General features: G+C 31.4%; 1 protein-coding gene across 1 annotated transcript in view; it reads left to right on the top strand.

Moving 5' to 3' along the window:
* The window catches only part of LOC139521783 (probable JmjC domain-containing histone demethylation protein 2C), an 89694-nt gene extending 75442 nt beyond the window's left edge, over positions 1–14252 (top strand). The window contains exons 13-22 of the mRNA XM_071315404.1: positions 1921–2209; positions 2668–2860; positions 6488–6705; positions 7010–7288; positions 7666–7778; positions 8848–9703; positions 10959–11180; positions 11582–11847; positions 12681–12992; positions 13325–14252. Of these exons, the coding sequence (XP_071171505.1) occupies positions 1921–2209; positions 2668–2860; positions 6488–6705; positions 7010–7288; positions 7666–7778; positions 8848–9703; positions 10959–11180; positions 11582–11847; positions 12681–12992; positions 13325–13402 (2826 nt within the window). The 3' untranslated portion in view covers positions 13403–14252. The remainder of the gene's footprint in view (positions 1–1920; positions 2210–2667; positions 2861–6487; positions 6706–7009; positions 7289–7665; positions 7779–8847; positions 9704–10958; positions 11181–11581; positions 11848–12680; positions 12993–13324) is intronic.
* The last annotated feature ends 1517 nt before the right edge of the window (positions 14253–15769 follow it).

Genomic DNA, 15769 nt, shown 5'->3' on the forward strand with positions numbered 1-15769 from the left:
AAATACAATTTATACTTTTTAATGAAATTGATTTTCGTTAATTGGAATTACAAGTGCATTTGATAACTATTATGTATTACAGTGATCTGGAAGGATTTTTTCTCTATGGGCCCAGGGCCCCTCAAAAATAAATTCAATGGGCCATTTAAAAAAAATATGGGCCATGTTGTCAAATTAGTGGGCCATTTGATTTGCATGATTTGAAGTGACTACAGTGGAAAAAAAATAATGGTGTATATTTCGCCATTTGAAGAGGTGGTGGTACATTTTTTGTACTTACCTTACTGATTCTAAATAATATCATGGATATCATGGATATTGTTGCTTTGATTTTGTAATTTCAATTTCAAAGAATATAAAATAAGTTCTTCCAAACCAGACAATATTTACGATAATCTTTATTTACAATGTTTAAACTGGTACTGTTGTCTTGTTCATGTTCATGTTTTTTTTACATTAAATTTGGGTCTTCGTCGATACCATACTTATTCCAACGTTCCGTATTAGAGGATGTTTCTGGCATATCCTCTGCTCTTCTTGTATTATCATTACTTCATCACAATGACAACAATAACAGTAGAGAGTATCATTAAATGATAGAACAAAACAACAATTCGTTAATTGCATGTTTACAAAATATCAAAACGAGCCAAAGACCAAAAAGTGGCAAGGACAGTTAAGCGCCTTTTATGGAGACAAAAAATATATTCATAAAAAAGCTTTGGGGTTTTTTAATCGATATAATAGTAAGCTAAACTAATTTAAAAGATTATAATTAGAGATAAATCTTGTCTGTACTAGCCAAATTTTACAAATTTAAAGTTATTTATGAAAATCATACCATGAATGATGGTTAATTACGTTTTTTTTGGTAATCAGTTGTACCGCATGGTTCTATTATTACCATATGAAAACACCCGAGACGTCCCAATATATAGGTGAATCGGATTTTATGCCCTTTATGGGCCCTGTAATTTGGGAAATAAAAAAAAAAATATAGGTGCTCCTATCATTAGAGGAACATTACACAGTTGTGTACACACACATGGCGGCACGGAATACGATCGTTAATCCATTTTGATGATATTTAAACGTTTCGAAACGAAGTGAAAAATATCGTGCGCCACGTGGGCGCTTACATAAGTCACTCTATGAGCCATTTCTGGTCGATATGCGCTACAGGCGCAGGGCGCACGTCCTTCCTGATCACTGTGTATTATTCAGTCTATACATATTTGATGAATCATATGATATTCGGTTTAACTAGTTGAAATACCACCAATCTGTTGCTATAAATATTGTTGTTAATTCTAAATGATAGAACACAAACATTCCTTACTCATGTTGCTGTACCAACAAATTCCACAAATGCATGAAAGATAAACAGATTGAGGATGAGAATAGTTATTAGGGTATTAAGTATGATTGATTGTTTGATAGCTGATGTAAACCCATAACCAGGATAACAACACAATCTGTAGATAGAAGGAAGGAGGGGCTAAACTGTTTGTAATCCTTGTCAACTATCACAATGAAATTCATGCTCAGCATGTTGATCTAGTACAAAGCAGAGATTTTATTCATATAAACATTATCTCATCCAGATATGCATGTAATATTTGCAAACTGGATGTGAAACACCAGTCCTTATGTTGATTATGTGTTTGAATAGCTTGAAGTGCCCATAGGTTAACTAGATAGGTTAACTAAACAGTTTTATGTTATAACCTATAGGTACAGGATTTTCTCGCTGTGTTGAAGACCCATTGGTGGCCTTTGTCTGTTCGTGTTGTTGTGTCTTTAACACGTTCCCCATTTCCATTCTCAATTTTATGTTATAGTCCAGTGTAAATTACTGAAAATGTTTTCAATGTTACAATTAGCAATGTTATAATAAGCTATATGACATTTGTCTTTCAGTTACAGTTTACCTCAGAACTTGAAATGGAAGTAGAAAACACAGAGGTTAATGTGGTCAAAGAGGAAGAACCAGTTGAGATTGAAAAACCAGAAGAACAAGTACCAGTTGTAATGGAAACAGAACCAGAACCAGTGAAAAAGGAGAAAGAGAAAAAGAAACACAAGAAACAAAACAAAGAACTAAAAGAACTAAAAGAACTAAAAGAAGTTCAAAAGGAAGCAACATTGAAGGAGGTGAAGGACATTATAGCCAGTGTCACCAAACCAGTAGAAACTAACCCTGCAGGAGGTAAGTTGTCCAAGATATGGATTATAGTTGGAATGAATGACAAGCTAAGACAAAGAATAGGCAAAATAACAAAAATCCATCCTTATTATAAAAACATTAAAAGTACATGTAGGAATATAGCCAAATCAGCAGCTGTTGGAATGTAGAATTTGAAATCTGAAACAGAAATAAGAAGTTAAATCAAATTATCTCATCTGTGTTTTTGTATGAAATCTTTTGATGTGAAACTTACCTGTGTTTGTTGATAAAACAAAGAAAGTTCAACATATTGAAGATTTTATTTTCGATAAAAATAGATTTGTTTATGGCAAACTCTCACATACCAGTACTTAACAATAACATATGGTATGTTTGGATTTATATAGATTAATGAATTTATATTGATGGTAAATAAGAATTTTGATATTTCTGCATATATGATATTTCATAAGTTTCATACTTGTATTATCTTTTCACAGGTTCCAATTTCAACAAGCCATTGGTAAAAGCCTCTATAGCTACTTTGAAAAAGACATGTCAGCCATTTTTACAAGCTGGTTCCTGTAGTGAAGTGACTCCAAAGCTGATGAAGTGTAGAGAATGTAAAATGACACCAAATCAGAGGAGCAAAAAGTTACCAAACATCTTCTGCAGATTCTATGCTTTCAGAAGGTAAGTTGCTCAAATAACTGTTGTAGCTTCTAGGCTTGATGAATGTTAGAAATTACTTACTTCTATTTTTTTACCCTTGGCAGTCAGTTCATTTGTATTTCCTATCCCTAACATATGTAATGGTTGTGGGTATATCAAAACAGCCTACCTAATAACTTTGCATAAACACCTTCAAATGAAAAAGGATGTCCTCGCTGTATTGAAGACCCATTGGTGGCCATCAGCTGTTTTCTGCTCTTTGGTCAGGTTGTTGTCTCTTTGACACATTCCCCATTTCCATTCTCAATTTCATTCATTATATTTCTTAAAATTGTGATCAGCTTATATCCAGACATAATTCTTTGAATTACAAAATGACAGAAGCTTTGTTTTCAAGGTCATGACAGGGTCATATCACAACTGATTAGTACATATATATATATATAGAGATTAGAGAGAGACTTTGTTTAATTCTATATAGATCCTATTACACAGATCAAGAATTCAAACAATATAGATCTCTAACTTTGCACAATAATTGGAAATAGATTTAAAACCCGCATGTATTAAATGTACCTGATTAAATACTATTGATTTGTCATATATATGGTTTTAACACGATTCTAGCCCATAGAAAAAGTTGGTCAGGGAATTCAGGGGTTTTAACAGCTATATATTGTTTTATATTTTCTTTTCATTAAGAGTAGAGAATTAAGATCAGTAAACATGGTATAAAAATGCCTTAAATGATTGTTTTCTTAATGAAATAATTTATTCTGGTGCATGGAAGTAAAAAGTATAAGTAGTCTTGTGCTAGGTATTATCATCAATACAAACATGAAGATAGACAGACAAACAAAAACTATTTTTTCCCGTAAAATACAGACTAAATAAATAAATCCAGAATAGAATCTACAGAGAATGTTGTAGAGATCATGTGTAGGATGTACTTAAGTTAGTACATTCTGGTTATGACATGTAATCTAAATTTCATTACACAAAACTCTATTATCTGGAAATTTATTCCTCTCTGACATTTAACTTAATTGCAAATCCTAACATAGTTTGAATCTTTGGGGGCGGGGCGTTCATTGTGTAGATTTCCAATACTTAATTATGTGATTTGTTCTGTTGTTTTATAGGATTTTATTGAATTTTATTTGTATGGAGAACAATGTTAAGAAATGTTCCATTGTTTTCAGTATCTGGAGTTAGGTTGTTTATCATGTTTATTGACTGAGACAGACTGATTATTCTTGGTTGTTTATCATGTTTATTGACTGAAACAGACTGATTACTCTTGTAGTAGAAGTTAATAGCAGAATCAAATGATCTTCATTTAAAGGCTATTGCCCTGAATAATTACTTTTATCCACTGAAGTTTATACATTTATATTCTTTACATTCATAATCAGGTTTGACATCTGAACATGTATGTCCTCTAAAATAGACCCCTCTTAACATAATTGGTGTTATATTGAGGTTGATTTCATAACTCAGTTTTCTGTAATATGCCTCTGAACTCATTTGTATTCTAGTAAAAGATGGCCTCTGACTTATTTGTATTTTAGTAGAGATGTCCTTTTAACACAATTGCTATCTTGATCAAGTTGTTTCTTTGTATGTAAAGGTAACTTCTATACAACACCTTATTGTAGAGGTAACCAGTGAACACATGTGTTCAACTCAATATCTGGTTCAGTAACCAGTTGTCAGTTTATGAAGGCAGCTTACATATATGACCTTGAGGTTTTATTTTTCATTATTTCTTTATTACCCATGATGTTTTGAGTTGGGCTTTGACATTATTGCCTACATTATAGCTGTATGTTTTATGTAATTAAAGTTTGACGTGAAGGTGTATTGTCATTAATTATTGAAATAGACAGCATTATATCATGCTATTACATGTTATTTTTAGCTTCCCATAGATAAACATCATCATAAAGCAATCCATTACAAAGTCAGGAGAATGCACTCTATCTACGTTTTAATGGCTGCCTATAAATATTAATTCTCATTTTACATTTCAAAGAAATTCCTTCAGGCATTTAAATCTAAATCAATATAATTCACAGAGCAGTATTAAATGTTAATAGCTTTTACATTTCATTTACTTTTTGACCTGTTTTGTATAGACATGTAATTACAACTGAAATTTACGAGACATAGGGGAAAGTTTAAAATGATATAAGTCTGTTCTTCAATCAAATATTATAAACACAAGTTGAACTATTGCATTTGGTCAAGGTCATAAAAAGATATTTAGTAGAAAAGTGGTCTAATTTATTTGGAGATTTTTTTCATTTTCATTTTTCTTCATAAATAAGCTGATGTCATCTTTGGTCTGACAACTGACTGATTCAATCCCCATCAAATATTCTCCATTAAAACTTGTATGCAAATTTGTATGAATACCAAGAACAAGTGAAAGTAAGGACAAGTCACATTACAGACTAATGAGAAAAATAAAAACAACTCATAACTTTTATGTTGACACTGTGTAAATATAGTTAAGTAAATGGATGTTTTTATGTTGACATAGTTTGAATTAATGGCCCATAGAGACTATACATTAATGCAGCAACTTTATATCATTAATCGTGTAATAAACACCTCCAGGTACAAACTACTACAGGTAATTCATCTCTGTCCCCTTCATAGGTTAAAAATAGGACAAGGTCATCAACGCTACGCAATGCTTTTTAAATAGTTTGGGTTGGCATTATATTCTGTTAGTAGCATCTCTTTCAAAGTTAATCATGTGACATGGCATTGTCTGCTACCTAAAAATCTAGGAGTCAAATGTTTAAAGGACCCCACCTGTATGACATAAAACCACAAGACTTAGTCACATAATAGTGTTGACGTGTCATTAGTGGTGACAATATCCATTTTCTGTTTAATCATCTTCATATATTAGTTCTTTTTCATAGATATAATAAAATGTCTTAGGAATTTCCATTTCCTGTTTTCTATGGTCAGTCTTGATTAATATACGTCTTGCATAATTAATCTGTTACACAAGGTGTTTCGGAAATGTAATAGGTTTCTTAACATTACATAATTTGAAAATTCCAAGGTTGTTTGAAAATAAGATCAGTGATAAAAGAAAAACTCTTGAGTGATTTATGAATAAATTTAATTAAAATACAAATTTCTGTGAGCATTACATAATAATAAATCTTGAGATTAGATGGGAGTTTGTTGACTGCTCAGTTTGTGCTATCTGTGTGCACTAATCTTACAAGTAGCTGTCAGATAGTAAATAGATTTGTCATTTTGAACTTCCGTTATTAGTCAATAAACCTTGGTACAACTATTTTATAGTTGTTGTAATTTGCACATTTCTGACTCATTTTGTGTTCATATTACTTAAACTAAAAGACACATTTAAGAGATTTTGATAAATTCTAATTCATTAAAGAAATAAAAATTGATGAAGCAATCTTAAAATAGCCTCAATCATGTCAATTTAGTCATAATGTACAGCAGAAATGTTAGAATTTCCATAAGATTGCTAAAATATTAGGATTTCTGACAAGATTTTACTTTTTTGTAATTTACAAGCAGTAAAAATAAAAATGATCAAGAGCTTGAAGTTTGAAATGTTAATGATTTTCTCAACAATTTTTTTCTTCTTTTCAGACTGAGGTTTAGTCAGAAGGGTTTCCTAACTATCGCTGGGTTTTCTGAGTTAGAGGATGCCGAGAAAGATGACATTGATCCTTGGTTACCTCATACACCCGTCATGGAACCCAAGTTAGATTTGGAAACATGTAAATACATAGCCGCTAAAGTGGGAGATAAATTCTGTGAACTGGTTGAACAAGAAAGAAATGCTATAGCCGAGGCTGGTGAGGATGGTATGTATAAGTGACTTACTCTTTGAGATGAACATGTAGTATAACTTTGTGTAAACAAAATAATTTTAAGAATAGTCTGAGGCTTACTGAGGCACCTATCTGAATGTTATGAATATAAATTTATTATATGATGAGAAAATGAAGTATTGTGAAAACAGCATATTTTTCATTCTTTGGACAAAACATATTCACTAGTTCTTCGATATTAGAAATTGCATTATTTTAAGGATATTTCATTTAACTACAGTTTGGTACTCTCACATTAGTTTTCCATATGAAATTTGATAAATGTTTTTATTTGCAGCCAAAATTGCGTGGAAGAGAGCAGTTACCGGTGTACGTGAGATGTGTGATGTCTGTGATACAACGTTATTCAACATGCACTGGGTGTGTCACAAGTGTGGTTTCGTGGTCTGTCTCGACTGTTACAAAGTCAAAAAGAAACAGATGGAAAGAGAGGAGAAAGGTCAGATGGAGCCAATCGCTGACGATGAGGAACAGAGAGAATGGCTAACTTGTAGTTCCAATCGACAACAGCATGAGATTGATAAACTCATGTTAACACAAATTATTCCTAGAAATGGTAAGTAAATAGATGGTTTTTACCTTCATATCAGTTAAGTTTGGTTATTTGGTCCCTTATACAGCAGCATTGTATACCTCAAATGTAAGTTTCTCTGAATGTAACTAGTGAAAACTTATACAACATAGAAAATATACCAAGTAATAGTGAACTCGCATCATTGTTTTATCCAGAAATGGATAGGAATTGCCATTTAATTTTTTGAAGACTCAGATCAGACTTGAAGACTCAGATCAGACTTTTGCCTTTTACTAGATAAATTTCAAGAACATGATCTGAATGCAAGTCTTCATCAAGATAAAGAAAAATGATGAGTTTCAGGTTTATAAAAAAAATGATAAGTAAATGAAACCAGTTTTTCTTTCCTTTAATTTTAGCTTTATGGGAAGTTGGAACATTACTTCATGAGATGAGAGCAAAATGGAATCTTCCAGCCACCTGCTTGTGTCAGAAGGCTGTTAAATTTCAACAGAAAAATGGAATAAATCAGGTATGTGTATGACATATATGTAGAAAAAAATATAAAAAAACAAACACAAAAAAAGATTTATGATATGACATAACGTTAGCTTGGAGCCGTTTTTTTCTGGTCTATTAAGTACAGTTTACACCTGTTCTATTTATATCTGTGTGACATAGAATATGGGATAGACTACACTTGTTGTGGCTCTCTATGGACAAGATTTGTCAACATTTGCTAAACTTAATTTAACTTGTTCTTTGCCGACTTTACTGAATTATTTTATTTTATCACCATCATTGTTTAATTAAGTAGGATTTAGAATATTTAATACATCAACATAAAGATAAAAAAGGTATTGGATCAGAATTTTTTAATCAATGTTATTTTGAGATGATAAAGTATTGAGAGGATGTATTGATTTGCCCTGAATTGTGCTTCCTTGTCTGGTGAAAGTGAATTCATCAGAAGTACTTGAAGCTTCATCATTCATTAGAATATCAGGAAATATTTTATATGGTTTTAGGCAATATGCAAACAAATGCACACTTGACAACTATTTCTTGTTAAAGAGTTATTACCCTTCATATTGCACTTGTAGAACAATAGTCCAGGGTGAGGGGTCCTTTAGGATATATCATTGTACATTACTTCTCTTTTTCTCTTAAACAGATCAGCAAGTATACAGAGGCATTATGCATTATGTACCCTTGTCTTTTTAAAAACCAAACAATATTATGACCTTTAACTTCATCTAGATCTATAATCATAAAAATAAACAAGAAGATAAGCTGTAAAACAATTACTTACATTAGTTATTACAATTCATCTAACCAGTGTCTTAAAAAGAATTTAGGAGTCTGTTAGAACTGACTCATTGATGATAGGGAAATGGACTTCTTAGAATTTATAAACATGTGTGTATGACTATAAATTTATGCATATTATTTCTTGTTTAAGCCATGAACATGACATTTTACTGATTTTTTTTCTGTTTTCTTATGATGAATGAAATAAAAAAAACTATATTATACTCATTTGTTAGATTTCAATATAGATTAATTGATTTGATTTTAAGTATTTGCATTATATTTTTCAGCAACTTGCCAAGCAAGCAGTTGAGCATGGAAAGAAAATGGTGAATGGTACAGATGAACATGGAAAGTCATTCAAAGGGAGTAAAAAACATAATGGCAATTTCAAAGCTCACAGTTACAATCCAGATAATTCATCTCCGTTAAGTTTACTAGCAGACGTAGCGTCTATGGACTCTGAGAATAGCCGAGACCGTAGTGAATCTCCGTATAGTAAAGTGGACAAATATGGGAAATCATACAATCCTATCACTGAGCCTGTGTCACCCTGTGGTGGGGGGCAAGGTGGGGAAAATGAAGGAGATAAGAAAAATCCAGCTAGTTGTTCTACTTTGAGGGAATTATTAACTAAAACAGCAGGCAGCAAAGTTAAATCTAGTGAAACAAAAAAATCGAAAAAGTCTGGAAATACTTTAGATGATATAATTCAGTCAGTTGTAGAAAAACAACTACCTAAAGATGTGGAGAATAACAATCCAATTAAACTACTGCATTACATTCCAAAATTTGGTCATAGTGGCATGATAGCACGGGATGCTCCCATTCTAAAACGCACATTGACTGAAACTAGTGTTTTATATCCCGATGTTCCTCATTCTTGGCTTTGTGATGGACGTTTGTTACGACTTCATGATGCACGACACAAAGGAAATATCAAAATATTTCAGGAACAGTGGAAGCGGGGTCAGCCCGTGTTAGTGTCAGGCGTTGATAAACTATTAAATCAAGGAGTATGGCGACCCTCTAGTTTTAGTAAACAATTTGGAAAAATAAAAAATGATCTGATAAATACAAGAACTGGATGTTTATTGGTTGGACATCCAATGGCAGATTTCTGGGATGGATTTGAAAAACTTGAAGGTAAATATTCTTATAGTTCTTGTGTAGTATAAAAAAAAACTTAACTATAAATGTACTACTGTTTATGTTATTATTACAGTAAAACCTTTTATAATACTTACCTCAAGGGTACTGATGCACTGTTTAACCTTAAATTCTGATGATAGATCGAAGGACTATAAGATAACTTTCTCTGGGTAATTAATGCTACCTGGGTTTTTTTCAAATGAAAATTGTCAACCCAAAGAGGATCATGTTTAGACTGGATTTTATAACTTTTAATTCCATGAATAAAATTAGATAGTAACAAACAGTTCTCATTTACAAGTGATATAAAAATAACTTGTTATATCCCATGAGTTCAAAAAACCTTTGAACCTTTTCCTTGCTCAAATATCTGAGGTGTAATGGATGGTTGATATTTATTAAATCAGGTCTACTATATTTTCACAGACCTAGCAGAGCATCAAAACATTTCAAAAGATTTTTATTTCATTTGATTTGATTTGAGATGAAATATTTGAGTCTCTTCAGAATGATTTATAATGCTGTTTCAATGAAAGCTAACATATGCATGATAATAACTGCTATAAATTAGATCTGACAGGTAACACCCAATGAGTTCAGACTGTGTAATCATGTAATCTGTTTAATATTCTTGCCAAAAAACTTATATAGAACCAGAGAAAATTGATCAAATTACTTTTGCTAATGCTTTGATTTAGAATTACATAATCTTGCCATACTGAAAGGAGTTGAATATTGAAATTTAATATTGGTGTGAAACTTAAGTTTATATATTGTATAAATTACAGACACTATCTTCAATATATTGATTTATACTCCTGATAATGTGTGTACTATATATCACCATACAATGTTTAAAACAGATAAACAGATGAGGGATATTACCTTTTTTCTATTTTGTTTATTAAATGTTGCTTGGAAAAGAAGGGCTTTAGACAGTGATGATGGATGTCTATACAATGTCAAGAGGGTTATGGGCTTAAGTGCTGTGGATTGATCATATATAAATCCCTGAAAGCACTTATTTAGGACCATATACATGATTCTTATTTTTAAAAACATGAACCTTGACCATTTTTCTATCCAAGTTGATAGCTTTTGGTCATATTATGATTACAAGATATCACCTCTGTGATATGCAGCATAATTACTATAATAGCAGTTTAAGGATCATTTTGTTTATACATATTTTATAATAAGACATTTTATAATAAGACATTTTATAATAAGACATTTTTAACTTTTGCAGAGCGTTTGGTTGATGAGACCCAGAACCCAATGTTACTCAAATTAAAGGACTGGCCTCCTGGTGATGATTTCAGCGACATTATGCCAAATCATTTCGATGATCTCATGCAAGCTTTGCCACTGCCAGAATATACTCATCGTCATGGTAAACTTAACTTGGCATCACGTCTACCTGATTTCCTCGTTAGACCAGATCTAGGACCAAAAATGTACAATGCATATGGTATGTGTTTAAATGCTAATATTTTTCTGTAATATACACTTAATGTCAACATCCAAAACCCAGAAGAATGTAAATAAAATTTATTAGGAGATGCAATAAAAATGAATTCCTTAGTCATGTTTAAAAGTATATAGATATAAATGAAAAATACAACACCTTAGTTGAACAGGGGGAAAAAAATAATTACCATGAAATTTTAATATTGTATATCAATATCACTTTGATGTTCAATAATAGCACAAATTTCTACTTAAATGTTAATTTAATGTCAACTATGACATTTGAGATTGTATAAACTGTCCTTAACTGACAGCAAAATCATAATTCACTGTAACATGTTTATTTTTCCATATTGTCCTTTACGGAGTGTAAAACTATATGTAACTTATTTATTATTGCAGGCTCAGCATATTTTCCTGCTGAGGGTACTACCAATCTGCATTTAGATGTCTCTGATGCTGTCAATGTGATGGTGTTTGTTGGTATCCCTGATGATGGACCCGGTGGAAAAGCAATACATGAAAGTGCTGCTTTACAGGCGATTGATAATGCTGGATGTGATATCATAACCAAGAGACGTGTACGAGAGGTGTATGAAGTACCAGGAGCTCTCTGGCATATATTTGATGCCATTGATGCTGACAAAATGAGAGACTTTCTGAATATGGTAAGTTTGTAATCATTCAAGGAAAAGGTGGAAATTCAGCCTATCAAACAATCTTCACAACCCAATAGGGAGGGTCTTAAACTTTATAAATTAATCGAAATTCAGAAATGTTGTCTTATTGATGAACAAAGTAATTACTTTATTTTCTCAGTTTACCAATAATTGTACTAAACTATCAATGTTTCACTATGCATGAAGAGACCACTTAAACTAAACAAGTACCTGGGTTATAGAATTATTTATTGATTTCTGTGAAATCAGCTGAACACTTAATTGTTACAAAATTGTGTCAATTGATTTCCATTGAAATGGTTAATGCCTTATCAAAGGAAATGTAGTGTTGACCTAAATCAATAATTCTTTATCTAATATCAATGTTTACTTTGTGGTAAATAAATATTTCATACACCAATCAACTTTAGACAAGTTGAGTGTCATAAATATGTACAAATATTGGTGTCAGCTCATTGTTCAGATATCAAAATGTCATGTGACTTATAAATATCAAATATTGTAAATAAAGGTCATGTGACCTTTCATAAACACAATGGAATCTCAAACAAAGGCCCTTTTGTGAAATGCTGATACCATATCCAATGCAAAAGCTTAAAATTGAACCTTTATAGGAACTCTCTTTTTCTAGGTCTGTAAAAATGTCTCATTCATAAACACATACAATAGTAATGTGACCATTTGTTTGAAAGGCTCTTGCTCTGAAACAGCACACATTTCACTTCTCTTTGAGTGTTTTCTTATAAAGCTTTGACTAATAAATGTAGAAAGATTTAAAGTGTAGTAAAGAGTTTATATATATGAAATACTTTATGCTTCAGGTTGGGAAAGAAAGAGGTGAAGAGATAGAAGCAGAACATGATCCCATCCATGACCAGGCATGGTATTTAGATGAGGAATTACGTGAACGACTTTACAAAGAGTATGGTGTACTAGGCTACACTATTGTACAATGTATGGGAGATGCCATATTCATACCTGCAGGGGCACCACATCAAGTTCGTAATCTACACAGTTGTATAAAGGTTGCTGAAGATTTTGTTTCTCCTGAACACTTAAATCATTGTGTTAGTCTCACACAAGAGTTCAGAGGTCTGTCAGATACACATTCCAACCATGAGGATAAACTACAGGTAATTATTTGTTGAATGAATTTGAATAATTGATACAAAGATGGCCACTGTCATAACTTTTGTTGCATTTTCATAATACTTGAAAGAGATGTAAAGAAAATAATTTAAATTCTGTAAGCTAACTTTCAAAAGCTTATAAGTTTACCATAATAATTTGTAAATGCATTAAAGCTGTTGCATTTAACTCCGGTAGCTGTAACATACAGTAACTCTGAACAAAGAGAGATAACTCTGATCAAAATTACAGATTACATTATAAATTTATTATAAATTTATTATAAATTTATTAAAGTATAAACTGAAATCTTAATGAAGCTTATGTTATTTTTTAGGTAAAGAATATAATGTACCATGCAGTTAAAGATTCTATGGCAGTTCTTCAGGAACATGACCCGGATGATGATGACTAAGGAATTCATTTATCTACATCTTAAGTCCTAATGTGTCTCCACTCAGTGCTAATGACTGGTCATTTCTTAACCAGGGATATTTATGTCAGTAAAACAAAGTGCCATCACTAAAGTGATTTAGGACACATTATAAATGGCTGTCACATAGCCACGATCTCAATGATCTCAAATTTTCAGGGATATTTTAAATCTTTCAACAACACATATTTTTGTTTTTTTCAAGCATACTTGTCATTCAGATTCTGAAAAGAAATGAACCATACATATTGAAGAGAAACTATATCAACCAGTGTATGGATGTGTGTGTGTGAGAGATATATGACACAAAGTATCTTCCGTTGATCATTTAGATCCATTTTCAGGGATCAGCCAAAGTATTTCATGTGCTTCATTGATCATGTATTGTAATGGTAAAACCATATTATGTAAATATTAATCTATAAATAGAAGGTTAATATCACAATAGCTCAAATAACAGCATCATGTGCTTTTTACATGTTGTCATTTTAATAAATGTTCTTCATTGTTCTGCTTATACAGATTTTGTATTAAAATAGTACTGTTTATTTACGTAGCCTTATGTATATATTATATATAAAATATGATAAAAGGAAGATATTTTTATATGACGTGGTAAATTTTTGTTCACATTTTAAAAAAGTCTAACGATTAATGTGATATAAATCACAAAATGTCAGACTATGTCATAATTACAAAAATTTGTTCTTACATAAATGTATTTGTTTCTTTAATGTTGAAAATTTTATTTAAACAAAGTCTTTAATATGTTATGGTTTTACTTATATCATATTGCTGTACTTTAAAGAGAATAAAAATACTTTAAAGTTGATATATGAATAGTTGGTAATTGTTTTTTGTCTGCAGTCTAGTACATAGTTATATATATAGCTGATATGTGAGATATACCTGAATGAGACAGTGCCCAACAACTAAAATAACATAGACATTTAAAGGGGTCATCATTTAATCTTCATCAATCGACAGGTGTGAATATTATATGTCAAGCTCTAATTAATCCAGTCTAAAAAAGTTGTGAATTAACTTGATATAGACTATTGAAGGCTGTAGAGCGACCTATATTTGCTAACTTCTACGTCATTTGGTCTCTGATGGAGATTTGTCTCATTGGTAATCATACCACATCTTCCTATTTTTATATTGTCAGACATTAGCTCAAAAAAGAAATTTATGTAGTTGAAGAATATGTACTTGAGTTATCTATAAGTAATAGTCCTGTGATTCCATCTAGATTGTCAAATTTAATTTCCTCCAGTTCTACTGACAGAAGCTCATTTAACAAGGACACAATAAACAAGATCAAAATCAATCAGTCATGATAACAATCTGCTCCTTGTATTCAAACAACAAGAAATGGTAAATCAGATCACATGATGAAGGTAGTGGACTCGCAACCTATGAGGAAAGATTTTAAATTACTGTAAAACAGACTAATTATGGCCCTCCAAGATGAAATTCATTTGTCGAGTCTTTTTAAAATGTGTGTCGCACTTGTACCACATGGCTTTAACCATCCAGATATGATTCCATATTAAAGGATAAAAAAAAAATAAAAAAAATTAGGTAACAGGAGATTTCCACTACATATAACAAACAAAGCTTAATACAAAGTAGAAATTGACTATCATGCATTCATTGAATGGTACGTCAGGAAAGTCTTACATGTTACCTGAACATGTCAATAGGAATGTCAACATCATATGGTATACATCAGAGAGATCAATATCCTAAACAATACAGGAATTCAATTTATTCTATATTAGATTGTTGTCCTCCACAATACATGTATTCAATTTATTCTATATTAGATCATGTTGAATCATATCAATTCTAGAACAAAAGAATATATGAAGAGCTTTTGGATCTTTAGAGTAAACTGTTGTTGTATTACTTGCCAATAATCAGCCATGGTATTGAGAGTTATGTTCTTTTGACAATCAATACCAGTATGCAAAAAAACAATGATTGAGTGGGCTCTATCTGTTAAGTCATTAAGGTCAGATTGTGCTGTTTTCAAATTAACCTGTTCATGTACTTGTCAACTTTAGATATGGTGTTCACTACAATATACTAGTAATCATTAATGACCTTGTATTGCTGTAATCTTGTTGAGAAAGATTGTCAAAAGCTGTTGATTTTCTCTTTCTAAACTGAATTAAAGACAAATGAAAAAGGTAATTATCAACTTTTAATTCATCCAGTTCTGTAGGTGTGGAGATCAAAAAGATAAAAAAACAACTTGGAAGAAGCAAAACAAACCAAGATAAACATATAAGCTACAGTGAACTCATATACAAACACATCTTAAACCCTATTTACAGAATCATT

This window comes from Mytilus edulis, chromosome 4, assembly GCF_963676685.1.
Source record: "Mytilus edulis chromosome 4, xbMytEdul2.2, whole genome shotgun sequence".
In the NCBI taxonomy this organism is placed as follows: Eukaryota; Metazoa; Mollusca; class Bivalvia; order Mytilida; family Mytilidae; genus Mytilus; species Mytilus edulis.